The following is a 19,474-nucleotide window of genomic DNA, read 5'->3' on the forward strand; positions in this document are numbered from 1 at the left end:
TCTGCACCTTAAATGTCGACAAATATCTTGTTAGAGTTAAAAGCCAGTCTGGATTATCCCAAAATCTGCCAAGATCAACAAAATTATACTTCAACACAACAAATGGCTAAATACTAAAATGAAATAGACATGAGACAGCTGAATGGTACCCAGTGGCCTTTTCGGGGTATATAGCAGCCGGTCCGGTCCTGTATATAAACTAAAATTGAGATGTCAATGAGCTAATCATAGGTTGTGGTTAGGACTTGTTTTTTTGTTATTTTGTTTTGTTTTTTTGTTTTGTTTTGTTTTATTGTTTGTTTTTTTTTTTCTTTAACATACTGGTTACTCAAAACTATGTCAATTCCATAATATTGCAAATTGCTGTTGATGTTATATTGGGACTCTTAATTGACTGTGATGATATTATACCAGCTCTGACTTCGGACCAGAAATGGTCTCCCCAAGAAACTGTTCAACCCATCTGGACAACAAGTAGCTGGACTCCATGTTTAATATATGTTTGCAAGGAAAGAATCTTGATTGAATTTGAACTGTAATGCTGCATCAAGGTGGAGGAATCCACCAGGGGGGATGGGAGGGGGAGGGGGAGGGGGATTCCCAAAGCCTATGAAACTGTCATATAATGCTAAATATTAATTAAAAATAAAATAAAATTTAAAAAAAAAAAAAAAAAAAAAGAAAGTCTACCACCCATGCATACAGGCTCTCCAGAGTCGGGTCATTATTAGCTACACATTAAAAGTTACAGGAAAGGGCCCAGCGTTGTGGCCTAGCGGCTAAAGTCCTCGCCTTGAACACGCTGGGATCCCATATGGTCGCCGGTTCTATTCCCAGCAGCTCCACTTCCCATCCAGCTCCCTGCTTGTGGCCTGGGAAAGCAGTCGAGGACGGCCCAAATCCTTGGGACCCTGCACCCGTGTGGGAGACCTAGAGGAGGTTCCTGGCTCCTGGCTTCAGATCAGCACAGCACCAGCCGTTCACGCTCACTTGGGGAGTGAATCATTGGACGGAAGATCTTCCTCTCTGTTTCTCCTCTCTGTATATTCTGACTTTGTAATAAAAATAAATTAATCTTTTAAAAAAAGTTACAGGAAAAAAAGCCCTAGATCGTAAATTCTGTCTAAATTTCAACTAAAAGTAATACAGGATAACAAAAGTATCTTCTTAAAGAGATTTGCTTTTGTTTTTTTAGATTTTTATTTGAAAAGCACAGTAAGAGACAGAGGTTTCTTCCACTGGTTAACTCCCCAAACAGCCGGAGCTGAGCCAGTCTGCAGCCAGGAGGCATAAACTTCTTCAGGGTCTCCCACATGGGTGTCAAAACCCAAGGACTTGAACCATCCTTCACTGTCAGTGCCTTTGGTGGAAATTTGGATGCTATGCCACAGCACCAGCCCCTAAAAATATCTTTAGAACAAGCACTCTATGCTCTGCAGACTTGATACATATATTAACTCATGTAAACCTTACAATAATCTTATGAGGCAAGTATTACTTTTTAAAGATTTATTTATTTTTATTGCAAAGTCAGATATACAGAGAGGAGGAGATACAGAGGAAGATCTTCCATCCAATAATTCACTCCCCATGTGACCGCAATGGCTAGAGATGAGCCAATCTGAAACTAGGAGCCAGGAGTTTCTCCTGGGTCTCCTAAACGGGTGCAGGGTCCCAAGGCATTGGGCATTCTTCAACTGTTTTTCCAGGTCATAAGCAGAGAGCCAGATGGGAAGCAGGGCTGCCAGGATTGGAACCGTACCCATATGGGATGCTGGAATGTGCAAGATGAGGACTTCAGCCACTAAGCCACCACACTGGACCAGAGGCAAACATTTTTACATTCCATTCTATAGATAAGAAGACTGAGGCTCAGAGATGTTAAGCAAGCTGATCACAGTCTTACATTAAGTAGCAGAATCAGAATTTGAACCAGGAAGTCTAGTTCCAACAATTTGTGCTGTTAACCACTTAACTATATCTTTTATTCAAAAGTCAAACAAGCCTGTTCTTAGAAATCACTAAGGGCTAAGGTATACAGAATCTCCTCTCTCTGAAAATATACTTCTTATCAAAAGCATACATTTAGGGCCTGGCATGATGTCTCAATTGGATAATCGTCCACCTTGTAAGCGCCAGGATCCACATGAGCTCCAGTTCATGTTCTGGTGCTGGCCTGGAAAGGCAAGGAGGATGGCCCAAGTCCTTGGGACCCTGAATCCCCCACTGCGGTCATTTGGGAAGTGAACCAGTGAATAAAAGATCTTCCTCTCTGTCTCTTCTTCTCTCTATAAATCTACCTGTCAAATAAAGTAAATCTTTGTTTAAAAAAAGAAATTATATAAATATTGAGTTCTTACTATGATGACTTAACATTTTTGATTCAATTTTGATCTAATGCCTATAATATATCAAGGAAATTTCTATGCCTACATTGTTGGGAATCATTTCAACACCACCACAACAGACTTGTGACTATTCATGAAGGACAACCATAAGTAAAACTAGAGGGGACATCAATGTGTGTGGGGGGAAGGGGGAAGGGCCTTGGGGAAGAGCACAGGCAACCCCAGAACCTATGGAACTATACCATAAAACAAAATAAAATATATATATTTTTAAAAGTGGACTCCCAATGAAAGTGCTGCATAGATCTTAACAAAAGGATGCTGGACTATCTGCCACTGTCTACTTGCAATGCCAGATCACACTTAAATAGCAAAATGATGGACTTAGTCCTGTTTATGAAGGACTATATACTGTAATAATATAGGGCAAATCAGTTGGGGGAGGGAATTTGGGAAGAAGGTAAAGGAAATCCAAGAGCCTATGAAATTGTATCATAAAATTAAAAATAAAATAGAAAAAAAGAATAAAGAAAAAACTCTATGAAAACAGTACTGAGAAGGCAAGTCACTAAAACCAATTTGATAACTAAACTTTTTCTGAAAGGTCTTTACTTGCTTGCTGATTAGGAAACAAAGCTTATCATTCCTTATCCTACACAAATAAAAACACCAATGAAGGCGAGAGGTCAAAGAGAGAGAACAGGCCATTTATTTCAGTAACTGTGCCTTCTGTCACAAATCACAAGGACCGAATGCCCAGCAGAGCATTCCACGCAGCAGTACAGCCTCCGGGGAGTGATCGCATTCACATTCTCAAGGAACATCACAAACAGGACCACTGGATTTCCTTAACACAAATAATCATTTGCATCATAATAAATAAATATCTCTGTACTAAGACACATAGGACCAGAGAAGCAATTCTAAAAACAGCGTCTGTGTTTCACAGACAGTAATTTGATCAGCTGGGAATACTTTCCTAACTGAGGTATTCTTTCTAGGAAAAGAAAATTTCTGAAGTTTCATTTCAAAGGTTGGAATCTTTAAAAATCAGAAAGAAAGGTGCTGAGAATCATTTTACTAATTTTATTCTATAAGAAAACAAGTCTCCTTAGGGATCATGTCAACATAACTTCTTGATGTAACTTTGTTTCTAACTTCCTAACATGAAAATCATAAATATTAGGTTTGAAACTGCTGACATTTGATCAAAAATAACAGCACACAAAGAAAACTTTTTAAAATTATCAGTTACATGAAACAAGCAATTACAAGAGCTTTTGAATTACAAGGCTTATAAAACAGCTCAACAGTTAGCAAAATCTGAAAAGCCAAAAAAGACTAGGAATCAAAAAACAAGATGTTTGAAGCAGAACACCAGTTTAAACTGTATGAAACATCCTGGACAAGAGTCTGATACAGAAATTCTGATAAAAGGCTATTTTAATTCTGTCACTCCAGTTATACCACAGCACCACCTAAAACCTATTTCCTTTTCTAAATCAAACAAAATGCATGTTAAAAGTTTTAGCCATGTAAAGAATCTAAATTTCCTGGATTTGTACCTAGAACATTGAAAGCAGCTCACAGTGTGGGATACCCATGGTGTCTCAGAACGCATGTGCATTAAGGCTTTGTCTATAATTTTCGAACTTAAGGAGAACAACTTCACAAAAGTAAGATACAATGCAAAAGAGAAGGGGGAAGAAAATCAAAAATTTCAATTTCTGAAGAGTTTATTAAAGTACATAGCTCTGAAGACCAAAATCGTCAGTGCCTTGATCATTCTAAGGGTCTTAATTGTCAGAAATTTAGGCTAAGTTTTCCTTACTCCAGTTATATGATACTGAGCCACGCTAAGTATTAAATATCTTGATTTTTTTAAATTATTTTTTTCCTAGAGAACAGTAAGGATGGACTTACAGGAAGCTGTTGGCAAAAGATGAGAAGTGTCAGGATCTGTCCAAGTGTAACAAGCATCAGAACAACGAGATGTGCAAGACTTATAGCTGCTTACAGGGAAGTCATTTTTTAAGTTCAAAATTCACTACCATAATCTTAATTAACCTAAGACAAATTAACCAGAGGCCATGATTAAAGAAATCTGTTCACTTTGTGTCAGTAATTCTAATATGATCGTGAAAGGGTTACATGTCTCGCGCGCGCCCCCACCACCAGCTGAGCGGCCTCTACTTCAGCAGGTTCTGCAGCATGGCGGTGGCGTACGTGGGCCGCGCCTGCCTGCTCTCAATCGCGTTCTGAAGGTACTGGATGCCTCCGCAGCGCTCCCAGATTTCTTCAAACTGCCTTGGCAAGATCTCAGCGCCACGCTTTCGGGTCAGGCCGGTCTCTTCCAGATTCAGCTCACACATCTCCATGTCATCCTTACCTGCACACAGGAGGCATCAGAAGATTACCGTCTCTTCCTTTCCCCAAAACCATTTCTCATGAACATCATGACACTGAAATGCCAATCAGTTCCCTTAGAGGACTTTTAATACCTCATTTTCTATTAGAAGAAATCATCTGTTTAATAAATTCACCAACAGCAACTTGGGTTTTGTCCCATTAGGGGCCCTTTCAAAATTTATAAACATTTCAGCTGACCAAATAGGTTATCAGGATTAACAACAACCTCATACCTCCTCACACCATTACAAATCAATGGACATAATTACACCCATGAAAACGCTCGGAGCACACACTCAGGGCTCCATGTGCTCCACAAGGACCTCAGTCATCCACGCATTTTCCTGTCATCAATCAGGGAGTCCTCAATTCTCTGCAAATGTGACTGAACTACAAAACTCCATCCTTCAAGCCTGAACTTTAACCAATCATTGCATTATACATTCAAATAATCTGTATAGACGGTTTATAGTCATTACTGTTATTTTATACACACACACACACACACACAGAGGTTTTTTTTTTAATGTGATTCATACACACCAGCCACAAGAAGGATGGGTGGCTTGTCAGGATGGAGTTCCATTTGTCTGGCAATCCATGGTCCATCAAAATGGGCATACCACCAGCCTTTCTTCTTGCTCTGGGGGTCTTTGTACTGATCAGCAGGGCGGATGAATGGGATCCGAAAGAAGCGCTGCTGCCGGTTCATTTCAATCTCCTGCTGCCTGGCAGGAAGCTGAGCTGCTGGGTTCTGCTGAGCTGTTACACAGAACAAGGGATGTTACACTACAGCAAAGGGGGCAGAAAACAGCCTCCAAACCTAAAATGTACCAACACCTTGAAGACAGAGGTCTTTACCAGGAAATTTAAAATAAGATGTAAATATTAATAAATGTAATTTGGAGTATGACTTCTCAGATTTGTCTTTCCCTAAATACATTCTTTGGCATTGCAAACAGGCAAACACACACACACACACACACACACCCCAACATTAACAGCAAATTCTACAAGATTCCTACAAATGGCTATAACAATAACCACCTGAAATAAACTGACATAGCAAAGCAGCAAACTTCTTTATTAAACATGTATGTTTCCCCCAGAGAGCTTAAATGCAGGTTACAGAATAACTTACTGAATTATGATAAAAGGAAGTAAACATTACTTTCAGAAACAGGAGGGTTGTGCACATGTGTTAAATCAGTTTCCAGAGTGGAAGCCATATAAATTTTTTCTCTTTCACCAACTGATTTGGACGGATTTCAAATGGCTGAGATAACAGGTATCTAGACACCTTCATGACTAAAACAACACAAGACCTGTAACAGTTAATCATGAGGTACTTACTGTGAAATCAGATTTCTCTTGGAATTCATTCCACTGAAACAAGTGAAAGGTGTATAACATTTGTTCTTGCCAACAGAAAAATCCTTCTTTTCTATTAGTACTAGTCTTCCTACTCATATCAATCTTTCTTTCCTTGTTCAGTTTTCATTACTGAACAACTGGGTTTTTATTTTATCTGCCAATGCAAACATTTCCCCAGGGCTACGATTTTACATCTCTAACAGTGTAACGATGGTAAGCCTGTTTAATATGCTTCATACTCACATCTCTAAAAGTGGACCAACCATTTACTGGAACTCAATTAAAAAAAATCTCACTATGAAAAGCTAAGTATGTCAATGAAAAATTACATAATACATATAGAGAGAGCATAAAAATCAAGAACAGCCACACAGCCTTTGAGAGAATTTGCAAATATTGGAAGGATGAAAATACTCTTTCTCTAATTTTATACCAAGCTTTACAGCAGTTGAACTTGCAAACCAGAGAAAGCACAAAGCAGTTAGCACAGACGCACAGGCTTATGAAGGAAGGAGAGGCCCGTTCTGTTAGTGACTAAAAGCTGCCTCCCCTTTAGCACAGAACCACAGATGTGCTTTCCTAATCAGTCCCTGTTCTTGCCAAGGTATTCACCGTCTCCCAAGACAGTGTGGTGCTTCACATTTAAGTTTTGAAGCTTGGCTGCTTTGTGAAAAGTACATTTATTCAAAGCTAAAATATTTTAAAGGGATAAAAATACCCTCTTCCTTGCACCTCTACGAATTTGGATTTTATGTTTTATTTATAGAAATTTACTATGATACTGACAGGCATTCACTCATTAAGGCTACTTTTTTTTAAATAACTGTCTTTTGTAACTCAGGATTATGAGTAAAATTAATACATGAAATAGGAACTCTCTGATGAGCTTTCTCCACTAATAAGAGAAGTAAACCTATGTGGAGAAAATGCTAGAAACTAACATCCAACTAGTAAAACACAACACAGACACTGGAGATTTGAGCTTATCTTCTAAGCAACTTTCTTTCACATCCAACTGTATTATTGTAGCAAATGTGGCATAAGTTGCAAAACTTGTTCTATGAAGTATGAGAACACTTAAAACAATCAGACCCATCCAATTCAAAAATCAATATGCATTTATATCCAAATTATTATTGTTCAACTGACTCTACAAGAAATTTTACTGTACACTAAGGTCACTCAAAATTTTTCAATTATCTTGAAAAGTATGCATCATGGGAAGCCACATAATGTAACAAGATAATTTCTTCTTTCCAATAAGAAATAACATTATTAAACCTGAGTCTCTTATGAAACAAAACTCAAATATCTTAGGACAGAAACACAGACAACCAAGTGTTTGAAAATACAGTGCTTGAAACCAACACCTAAAAGTTAGTTTTTATTCTAAAAGAATAGCCATTACATTAAGAGAGTTTTGCTACAATAAGAAATATGTATTCAGTTTAAAATGGTAGTCATTTTTAAAATGTAAGTAATTTGATAAAACAGATTCAATTCTGCATATGTATTTTGGAGTGCTCCAAATAAAAATATCATCAGAAATTAAAACAGATCTCAGAATGAAACACTTTAATACACTACAGTTCCACTTAAAATTGTAGCAAAACAGATTTAATAAACGTTAGTGCTTTAACAAAGTATTTTTAACCCATTTTCCAGTTAGCTCATGAGTTACCACCCATTGACTTACGTGAATTGTTCAAAAATGGTGCAAAATCTGTGAACAAATATTTTTGTTGTTGAACAAAAGAAGAAAATGCCAAAACTTTTAAATGAGCTCTTTTCTAATTTATAAAACTGTCCCATCAATTGAGGGGCAATTCACAGGTGAATATCGTGTTCAAAAGCCAAATAACTCTCAAGGTTACCTACAAGTAAGTGCTGCTTTTTCATGAAGCAGGGAGGAGGACTTTGATGCCTTAGCTTGTAGGAGACATGCTTGAGGCACACAAAAAGGGAACCACAATTTAAATCATACTTCATTTTAAGTTTTGGGACACAGTAATATTCAAACAAAACCTAACATGAAGACTTGACAAACATGAAAGTACCCTGATTTTTTCAAAGTTTCTGAATGCTAAATTCAGGCCATTCTTATTTTGGGAAGCAGAAAATAAAACTACCAAAATCACTGTTTCAAAAGCATTTATATGCTATTAAATATGATAAATATGATTCCATTGCTCCGAGAACTACTTCTGAAAATGACTTGTGGCAGCAACTAGGATGAGAGCTTGCTCACATAGTGCAGCACCAGGAAAGAGTCTGAAAATTTACGCTCAGTTTAAGAATTGACCATGATTAATACATTATTCTTGAAGTCAACAGCATGAATTACTTTTATTATTTTTAAATTGATGCCATTTTATCTTCTCACATTAATGAATTCTAAACATTAATAATCTAAATACTAGACTGCACAGCAGTTCCTTTTAAAGGCTGTTCAGTTGCCCCATCAGGAAACAACCTGGGTATATATTTTCTCAGCTGAGATAGTAAGCATCTTGGTGCCCTTCACTTTTTTTAGCTGGGCTCAAGAGTCAGAAAGAATTTTGCATAAGCAAAAAAAATACAGAAAAATGTAACGTAAATCGTTTTCTCAGCAGAACTTCTAAAATGTGTTTGTTAATCCAGATGAGTGTTGGAAATTTTTTCTAAACACTTGTTCTCTCCAATAATACATTATTTATAAAAATAATGCTTGACCTACCAAGATGATAAACACATCTTTTATACCTTTTTGGGCAAAGTTGGATGAGTAATGTGTTAACATTTTGATTTAAAAATACAAGAAATACTTGCACATTATTTCAGAACCTGTGTCCCAAATATTTCAACAGTAATTCATTTTTACTTTGAAAATTAAATGCTTCAGATGTGTAACTTTTGAAGCAATATCATTATCAAAATCCATCAAGTTAAAAGCAATTAGACCTTAACCCAATTTTCTTTAAAAAAAAAAAAACAGCCTTTTGACATTTTTCATCAAACAAAGATAGTACAAATTTAGTGTTCAGAAAGTAAACATACAGGTAATGAAATCATTCTCTCCTCTTCAAGTCACAGGGAGAAAAACCCACACGGGAGAAACGCTTGGCCGTGACATTCCTGCCTGCGGCTCTGCCTGCCATCTTTGTGACCGACGAGCACCCGCTGTCCTGTGGTTTACTGTGACTGGCAGTGCCCCTGTGCAATCACCAGCACTGACTTCTCCCTAATAGCAACACCACTCTCACCTAAATTTTTCGTTGCATCATCACAGAAACACTAAAATATCATTATATAATTAAACTATGTCAAGCCCCGTTTTGATTCATTTAGAAGGTAGTAGTAAGGGAAGGAAAATAGAATCAAGGGGTCAACTTACTAAGTCAACTTGGGTCAAGTCTTACAAAACTCTGCTATCTAGCGTTGAGGAAATAGCCTTTTAAAAAGCTACTAAATCTACTGTCACCTTGATATTAATTTAAATTACACTAACAGAGTATGCCAGTTTAAAGGTAGCAAGCTGAACAAATGAAATTCCAATTACTGCTGGAATGATTGAAATGACAATTCATATATATCACTTACATATCACACGTATTCTCAGCTGAAGCTAAAGCTTTTGCATGCTTTTACTAGGTTACAACGTTTTTTCTATTTTCCAATTCTAAATATACAAAGCCTTTTGTATAATAAAGCAAAAAAATCCATTTTTAGGATCTGAGTAAAAAAAAAATCAATACTGATTTAGGGAAAACCTTGGTCTGAACCAAGGTAATATTTTTCACTGCTACACTTCTACAGTATTATAAAATAATGTTTGTATTTTAAACACTGTTAATAGAGAATTCATTAATCAATTCATTTTTTTTCCCTCACTGCATTTGTACAGGAGTAATAGAAAAGTTCTCAGGTCCACATACTGAAAAAATGTAACTTGACATAGTTAAGGCAGATTCTCTTAAAATTGAACTATACTATATTTAAAACTAAGGGATACTTTTTAAAACAAAAGTTAAACAAGATATTTTTAATGAATACAAAAGTCCTAATTTTTAGCTATAAAAGCAAAAAAAAATTTTTTTTTCTAACTTTGTATTTATTTAATAGGCAGAAAGGCACGGAGACTGTCCATCTGCAGGTTTATTCTCCAAATGCATGCAGTGGCTGGGCTGGGCCACAGAGCAGAATGGCGCCAGGAGCTCAGTCTGAGTCTCCAAAGTGAGCAGCTGGAATTAACTACTCGAGTCAATTCCTGGTCTCTTCCAGGGTGCACATTAGCAGGCAGGTGGAACAGGGTAAAGGGTCGGGATGTGAGCCCAGGTACTCCGAGGTGGGATACAGATTTCCAATGCACTACTGATCCTGCTACAACAAGTACCTGCCCTTATATGATTCACTTTTACTTGCATTTCACATGTATGGTGAAAGATGTATAATAATCTCTACAATGTCACATTATTTTGATGTTTGTATGTATGTGTGAAAAAATACATATTTACAATAGAATTGCACAACCTCATCAAGATGGACAAGAAAGATTCTTACCTCTAAAATTTAAGAATATATCTTAAGAAACTGAACTTGAGAAATTCAACAGATAATGCTATAAAAATAGGTCATTATGGTTTTGCTGAATGGATCATAGTACTACAGTAAGAGAAATACTATCTGGGACACTGCCCAAATGCCTTATGGACAGCAACATGCATTTAAATGTAAGTACTTTGAAACATTCAAAAGTGCAGATTTGTTTTTACCATAATCAGTAACAGACTTTGGAGCACGCTGCTCTGTTTCAGTGTTTCTCTTCTTGTTCTTGGATTTCCAAGCATGATACACTTTTAGTCTCCTATGGAATTCTTCTCTGCAAGCTGCCAAGAGCTCAATATCTATTGGTTACATAGAGAAAAGAAATTAACATCTACATAATTTTTCAGTAGCTCAGAGATACATAATTTTAATTTTCAAGTTTACAGTACAAAATCAAAAGTAAGCTCACTCCATAAAAATGAGCTTTTTATATTATTACTTATATGTGCAATGCATTTTTTATCCCTAATTACTTCCTTATGTGATTTCTGATTTCACACATGAAAACTGAATTAGAGAAGTTACATCACTTCAGTAGTCTAGTCCATAAGTGCTATAACAGGATAAACAGCCATGTGTTCAAGCAAAAGCTAGATTCACACACCACACTGTGTTTTTTAATATTTATACTTGCATAGATATACTCAATGGGAAGGAAAAGAACTCCATACAAGTTTTTATTCCTAGTCGTCCTGAGTTCAAACAATGTTATTTAAATAGAGCACAATTACATAAGATCTCCTGGATATAGGATTTGATTGCGTTTTGATCCCAGAAAAATTGCTTTAAAAACAAACTATCACTATTTGTAATATTGCTTTAATTTTTACTTTTTGTAATCAATTACTCAAATATGTAAATATTTAACAATCAGTAATAATACTAGAAGGGCCAGTCATCAATACAGTCCAAACCATAATGTTTGTCTTTCCTTTCTGACCTAGGCAAGAAATCAGCAAAATGGATTTACTTCAATAGCATGTTTATCCTTTGGACTTGTGTATAAACTAGGAATTCACTCCAAGAGGAGAATAACAAAAATAAATACAACAAACAAATACACTTTTCCCAAACCAATCTACCAATCTCCTTTATCATCACTACAAATCCTTCCTGTTTTCATGCCCCTTCATACACTCACCACAAGAAGTATTGATGGTGTCACGTAGTTCTGCATATTTCCATTTGCTGAGATCATGTTTCTTGGTACCAGCAGCAGCCTTGGTGGCTTGGACAGCAGGACCTCTGCAAGTATTACATATTTTTGCATATTTCAACTACAAACATGAACGGAAACTGACTAAAGTGCTAAGAAAGTATGTAACCTTAAGAACTGGAAACAGCCACTGTACCACAAGAAGTACAATTATTTTTGACTCTGACATAGCAGATTCAGAAGACTTAGAAGAAATGGTGCAATAAATTAAAATTTTTCATCTTGTTACTTGATAGTCATATTAGTTATTATTATTTGAAAGGCAGTGTTACAGAAGGAGGAGGAGAGACAAAGATAGTTATCTTCAAACCCACTGGTACACTCCCCAAATAGCTACAGTGGCCAGGGGTGGGCCAGGCCTAAGCCAAGAGCTTCAGCTCCGTTTCCCACATGACTACAGGGGCCCAAGAACTTGGGCCATCCTCCACAGCTTTCCCAGGTTCTAGAGCAAGGCGCTGAATCAGAAGTGGAGCAGCCTGCCCTCAAATCGGCACCTGTGTGAGGTATCAGCATCACACAGGCAACTGCACAGCTGTGCCAGCCCCCTCCTATTCATACCAGGCTTTGGATCAGAACTTCTGATTCAAGCATAGTACTATAATAGCCTTCCCCAGCATCTCCATTGAAATATTCTTACTGACAAACATTTAGACATTTAAAGTTTAAAAATGTTTTCAAAATCAAAACAGAAACCCCAAACACACCTGGAAAATGATTAGAAACACACTAATAGTTGGCTTGTGACTATCAGCCACACAGCCATGGAGCAAAGGTGACCAATACTGGTTCTTCATCTCCCTGGGCATCTAAAGGGTCATAGGTGCACAGGCTAGGGGTCAAACTTCAATCTACAACACAGCATTAAAGGAAAAAAAAACCCTAAAAGAACTGTTACACTCTGGAATCTCTGCTAAACTTTAGATTTCACTGTCATAAGGCCTATGAACAGGCAATATCACAGTGCAGTATTTAATAAGTAGTAACATGACAGCTGGTACATTACAGGAAGAGGTTTCACATCATAAGATAGAAAACGGCATAGTGTTGCACCTTTCCCCATCAGCACACATATTTCCACAGGGAAAGAGGAAAGAAAGATGACCTAACGCACTTAGTAAAGAGGGACATATTTAGCACTTCATTTGTTTTCATGCACATAATTTGAGGTCTTCAATAAGAAAATGAGGGAAAGTTTTGTTCTTTGTATAATAATGAACTTTATTTTTCAGCCAAAGATCACACTTAGGTACTCAGAATACCCTTGCATGTAATAAAGAGGAGTTTAGTTGCACCACCATTCAAGACCCTGAAAAGGCGGCAGGAGCACTGCAACAGTTAAACACTAAAGAACTAAAAAGTTGCCTCTTTGGTATCACACCAAGCCTTCTCCTTTCTGGGGATACCACTTAGAAAGCATCTACTCCTCCAGGAGAATGGTTAAGGTCTAACATTCCCAACAAGCCACGTGTTTTCCCTCATTCTAGGTCTGCAAAAATACCAACAATCGTCATAGTCGAGATAGAGATACTTAAGAACAATGTTGTTGAAAAATTAAGACTGCTGTTGAAAATTGACATCTGAAGCAATGCCCCCTTCCTCCTGAAGCGAAGCAAAGTGAAGGACTGATTCTTTCAAGATCAGTCTTAGCAATGCAATAAATACAGTGTCTCTGCCTCTTTAAAAGACCCAGGTAGGTATGCTTTCATTTTTAAGACTAAGAAGCAGCACGCCTTCCCCCAGCATACTTGAAACTGAAATGGTGATTGTTGCTTACATACAAAATTGTCTACAAAAGAATAATGTGCAGTCATTTAGTCCTTCCTGTATTTTATGGTGAAAACCTCTGTAGGTTTATTGGGAAATCTATACTTTTCATACTCTGCATGACTGCCAATCTTCCATGTAGTTTTTTGTTCTTAATTGCTTTGCTCAAAAAGAACCAGCTGTGTGTCAGCAAGGTTTCTCTATTACCCTTCACAATAAATTAGGATTTAACATTTATTGAAATGCTCTCTTTCTTTTCTCATCCCTTAATCACCAGTCAATAAACTAACAATAACATTTCTTTTTTTCCTATTCCTAAAGTCATTTCTCCGAGGGTAGCTTAAAATTATCAAGAGTTTTCTTGCTGCTGCCTTTTCCTTTTGAAAGATAAAAGGAATTTTCATAATTATCAGATTGTTTGATATACATGGGGCATATTTTGATACCTTTTAAAAATACAACACTCTGAATTCAAACTATTGTTCAAAGTATGATTCTAATATCACCAACTCCTCAGTTATATTACCTTAAACAAAACTTCACCTGCTAAAAATAAACTCAGTACCAGAAGAAATTTAAATGCTGCCCTGATCCCAACCCCTGGAATTATTAAGATAGTAAAATAAAGGTTTATTTCATTAGTGATTCAGACTTGTTATAAAGACAATCACGTAAAAATGTAAGTGAGGTAGTAGCAAAACTGACCTGATTTAAAAATACATATATATTAATTTAACATTCTTAATCAACTGAGTAAGTTCGAAATTGACAGTTAAAACGTGACCCATTCGTATCAAGTGATAAAGGTTACGGACCAGACCCTGCCAAGCTGTGCTCTTTAATGGCTCAAACTGACACCAAGAGCTTTGTAACTGCCACAGAGCAGAGCTCCTTAGAAGCTACACTCTTCCTCTAGCTCCTCTTCAACTAGGAACAGTGGCTCCCAAATTGAGTACAGCACCACACAAGAGGAAATTTCAAAATACTCATTTTGTCACAATGGTAAGGATCCCCTTAAACTTTGGGGTCCAATGACAGAGAAGGATCCCCCATTTTCCCATCCAGAATGCCAATGACATCCCCACTGAAAAGCACTGCTTTAAGAAATATCATTTTTTATCTTTTCCTGCATTGGGATGGAATAAACAGAGTGGCATTTCTTGTACGGAAAATCTAAAAAGAATAAGATAGTCACATAACAGGTTCTAGTCCAAATAACCAAAAGTAATTTCAAAGTGTGATTATGAGATGAATGCTTAAATTCCCCAAAATTACACTACACTAACCTACTCAAAATTTCTGACATTTCTTTGGCCATTTGTTCCCTGTAAGAAAAATAAAAATAAAACATATTTATATAAAAGATATACAATGTGAACTTCTAAAAACTATTTTACATTCAGAAAAAGTACATTATATAAACTACCTAAAATGTACCCAAGTTTACATTTTCAATATTGCCTTATTTAAGGTCTACGAAATATGTACACATCTAGCAGCATTTTTTAAAAAATCTAAAGTTATTTCAGCACATACCCATTTTTATAGTAAGAACTTGAAGATAAAATCTCATAAAAGTTAGATACTCTTGAGGTATTTTTATACAGAGAATATAAATAGCGTATTCTAAACACAATGAGGATACTTGGCAGATTTCATATGAGGATTTGTACACTAGGGTCGCTTAGCAAATATTTATTAGATAAAGCATGGCAATAAGCCAAGCTGCTGAATTTTACAGTATCAAGAGTTTAAATAAGAATTTGATGTATTCAAAGTTCTGAAATTCTAAATCAAAGCATGCTCTTCTCAAAAACGGATATATACAAGCAAATGCATTCAAAGAAATGACAAACATTTCTCAAGGATAAACATTTCTCAAAGGTAAAAATCTCATTTTTATTGCCCAGGAGAGTCTAACTTCTCTCAATATTTGTCTATATTTATGGAATGGGATGGAAACTTCATCTTATTCATCCTTCCTTTGCTAACATCATTTTGTTTTCCTGCCCTTTGCTCTTTCTGCTTCAAAATTAATTATTTCTCACTTCATTCATCAGATGTTGATAACTACAAAACCTTACAAATCATCAAAAAACCTAAGAAGATTGGCATATTTGCTTCCAGGCCATTTCCTGCACACCAAGATTTAGGATCTAGATTTTAAAAAAATAAAGGACTCCTATATTCTTCATTTCTTGTCAGGAACACTGGCTACACTTAATTTCTAATGGAGGGCAATCCAAGCAAGCACAATGAGAAAAGGCAGTCTTTCATAACTGATGAGGAAGGATACAAAGGATAAACAGATATAATCTAACAAAATTATCTTTTGAGAAATATATCTTTCTTTCTTGAAGCTAGTAGCTTCTCAGAACGGTCTTTCAGTATCAGCCTGATTTTGGTAAGTATTTTAATTTTATCAGATTCCTCTCTCAGTCTCCAAGGGCATCTTTGTTTTCATCACCTCCTTTTCCTAAAAGCTTCATCTCTTCTCCCACAGTGGAGAGTTCAAGGCCTTCCAAAGCTCTTTACCAATTGCTCAGCTAACAATGTAGAGGTTTCTTCAGATGTTTCAGTGCTGCGCTCAATGGCAATCTCTACTGAGTCATCACTGTGCCTGATCCTGTGTTGGGATATACCCGATCTATAGGAAATGTGCTCCACCAAATTCCCTGGACAGAAATGGTTCCTGCATCCAGATGCTTTTTCCATTCTGATTTTACCAAACTATATGAAAAAGTTCACAATTTTACCTTTAGCTTTAATTGCAAGGCGAAATACTCAAGTTCAACTGGTACCTGATCAAACAGATATCCTAATGGCAGGAATAGGGAGCTCCCTTAGACATTTTTGGCAGCACTATGGTAAAAACATTCGTGGAGTGCACTCCTGGCATCTGTTGAGGCTAAGGGGCAGGGATGCCAAACACCCTGAATAAGAAAGAACTGTCCCATTCATTGTGTAACTTGAACACACCCACCAGGCAGATACAAGCGAAACATAAAGAGGTACTTCAAAAAGTTCATGGAAAATGGAATTAAAAGATAAATGTATTCTGGTACAAAAATGTTTAAGGCCATACAGTACCTTTTTTCATAATACAAATTTTCTACATACTTTTTAAGCACCCTCAAATACAAGTAAATGCCTTGAATGTTAAAAAGTTTTTTAGATACATTTTTTTCATGGTTTTATTATTCACAGAATTTTTCTAGGGATGAACATATTATGTAGTTGATGCAGGACTGTACTTAGCTCTTTATAGAACTTTCCAAAGAACTATTCATAATCCCATGGTATTTGCTGCCTGCTACTACTGATGTCAGTTTGCATTTGTAGCCACAGCATTTGTGATGATCCCATGAATAAATAAAACCATGATTATCTGATTATGTCTCCCACTGTGGAAATGAGCAAGCACTCCATATTAAAATAATTTAATGTATTCTATTATAAATGACTTCCCTTTTATTCCTCTTGTATATGTTACAACCATCACTATAAAAGTTACTTACAGCTGCTCTCCTTCAAAAGGAGCTAAAATTCAGATTTTATGTATACTGAGATTTGTACATCAATATATACAAAACATATTCAAAACGTTTACACAAAATATGTGCAATAAAATGCATACAGAAGCAAAAAATGCATACAAAACACTTTTATATTCCACATGTTACTAGGATTCTTTGTGGATAAATTTTCATAACAAAAAGATCCATCAGCATCAAGATTAGCCTTACATATATGCAGGTGTTTCAAAAAGTTGTGGAAAAGCAGAATAAAAAAATGAATTTGTTTTGATGCAAAATTTAGAAATCCCTACATACAATCTAAGACTATGAGGTATTTGTAGAATGAACCATCTTAAATAACAAAAGTGAAATATTTTCTTTATTGTTACTTAGACTTGCACAGCTGTTCTACAGATCAAATATAAGGGACACCTGAAAGCACATAAAACTAAATGGACACTAAATGTTGAACAAAGACAACAACAGCAACAAAAAGAAAAGCAAACCAGGAACTGTAACATTTTTTTCCTAGGCAAAAGAAAGTGAAGAAATGATGAGTTACCTTTCTCTTTTAATAAAAGGTAGGAATTTAAAACTTACAATAATATAGGTATGTAAACTTTTGATACTTTTGTCAAGCCAGTGATTAAGAACATTATACTACTGTAGTTTAATATTCTGTGATTACTTAAAAAGTCTACATGGGTGAAATGGTCGTGAGTTTTCACTGGATTATTGCTAGCCAGGGCCTCTATTTCCAATCAACTACAGCCTTCCTTCACTTGTTAAAACTTCTCATTTCATTAAGTATTCTCTTTACTGAACTGTAAATTTAAAATACGTTATCTCAAAAAATAAGAAAGTTAGAAGGAGGGAGTGGGAGAGAGACTGGGAAAAGGAAAAAAGGAAATACCATTACACTGTTAGAATTGTTATCTATGAACTACACTGAATTTGCTAAAATGTATTTTTTTCCATTACTACATTAAGTAAACCACTCGCTCAACATAGATGCACAACCCATTTTTTTCAAGGTAAAGGGAAATGACATACGGTGTCATTTTGGATCTTGCGCCATCATTTCTGTGAAAAGAATACATTTCAGTTACTATTACAACCAACTTTACATTGTGAAAATCTAAACTGTGCAAACTGGTTAGTTCACTCATCAATGTGAAAAATTCAATTTTAGATCAGTGCAATTCTCAATATATTTTAAAACTTTCATTGGAAATGACTAGGAAAGAATGAATTAGAAGCATTCAGTGAAAATTAGTCAATGCATCCAGTATGGAAAATTCATGCATTATGAGGTTTATTTTTAAAAGAATATAAATACTACTTTCACTCAATTTATGAAATCACCTTCTTTCAATTATATAAATGATTAAGATTATATTTTAAAAGTATATGTGTGGAAAGCATGTCTTACTTAGAAGTTACGGCATAGGAGTCCGGGCTGGAAAAGTAACTTAAAATTGCTCAATGCAGCATAATCCATGCATACTTTTTACAAACTATAACAAAGAACTCGAGAACAACATTTTTGCACTACATATTAAGAAGAGGTTTACTTAGGAGATAAGTATTACTACAGAAATAATACAGTAAGTGTCTGATATTTCTAGTTACAGCCCACTGAATAAAATAAAACTGACAAACATGAACACAGGCATACAAAACATCCTTCAAAAATTCGTGCCGGGCACAGCATGGTAGCCTAGCAGCTGAAGTCCTCTTCCTACACGCACAGGATTCCATATGGTGCCTGTTTTAATATCAGCAGCTCCGCTTCCAATCCATCTCCCCCGCTTGTGGCCTGGGAAAGCAGTTAAGGACGGCCCAAAGCCTTGGGACCATGCACCCATGTGGGAGACAAGGAAGAGGTTCTGGGCTCCCGGCTTCGGATCAGCTCAGTTCTGGCAGTTGTGGCCACTTGGGCAGTGAATCATTGGATAGAAGATCTTCCTCTCTGTCTCTTCTCCTCTCTGCATATCTGACTTTCCAATAAAAATAAAATAAATCTTTTTTTTAAAAAAAACTGTGCCAATGCTATAATGCTGGGTATGAAATAAACACATGGAGAAGCACGAAGGAACTCAAGAGGTCTCTAGAATCAAAGCTGACATACAGGACTTAAATGGGCACTCTAGAGGGGAGGTAAGGGATATCTTGCTGCAGAACTAACTCCTCTGCCTTTCAATTCACAATAGCTTGGACCTCTACTCTATGCAAGTGTGACCCAGCACTGATTTAACTTT

General features: G+C 36.3%; 1 protein-coding gene across 4 annotated transcripts in view; it reads right to left on the reverse strand.

The window, feature by feature from the left end:
- Positions 1-3,034: 3,034 nt before the first annotated feature.
- The window catches only part of MYO6 (myosin VI), a 161,344-nt gene continuing 144,904 nt past the window's right edge, over positions 3,035-19,474 (reverse strand). The window contains exons 29-35 of one of the 4 annotated variants that reach the window (XM_004580451.2): positions 18,267-18,296; positions 14,982-15,020; positions 11,857-11,960; positions 10,883-11,014; positions 7,828-7,854; positions 5,301-5,519; positions 3,035-4,737 (exon numbers count right to left, since the gene is read on the reverse strand). In XM_004580451.2, the coding sequence (XP_004580508.2) occupies positions 4,538-4,737; positions 5,301-5,519; positions 7,828-7,854; positions 10,883-11,014; positions 11,857-11,960; positions 14,982-15,020; positions 18,267-18,296 (751 nt within the window). In that variant the 3' untranslated portion in view covers positions 3,035-4,537. The remainder of the gene's footprint in view (positions 4,738-5,300; positions 5,520-7,827; positions 7,855-10,882; positions 11,015-11,856; positions 11,961-14,981; positions 15,021-18,266; positions 18,297-19,474) is intronic. The other 3 variants (XM_004580452.2, XM_058661274.1, XM_036494159.2) reach the window with 3 other exon arrangements.

The sequence above is a fragment of the Ochotona princeps genome, chromosome 1 (assembly GCF_030435755.1).
Source record: "Ochotona princeps isolate mOchPri1 chromosome 1, mOchPri1.hap1, whole genome shotgun sequence".
NCBI classification, from domain to species: domain Eukaryota; kingdom Metazoa; phylum Chordata; class Mammalia; order Lagomorpha; family Ochotonidae; genus Ochotona; species Ochotona princeps.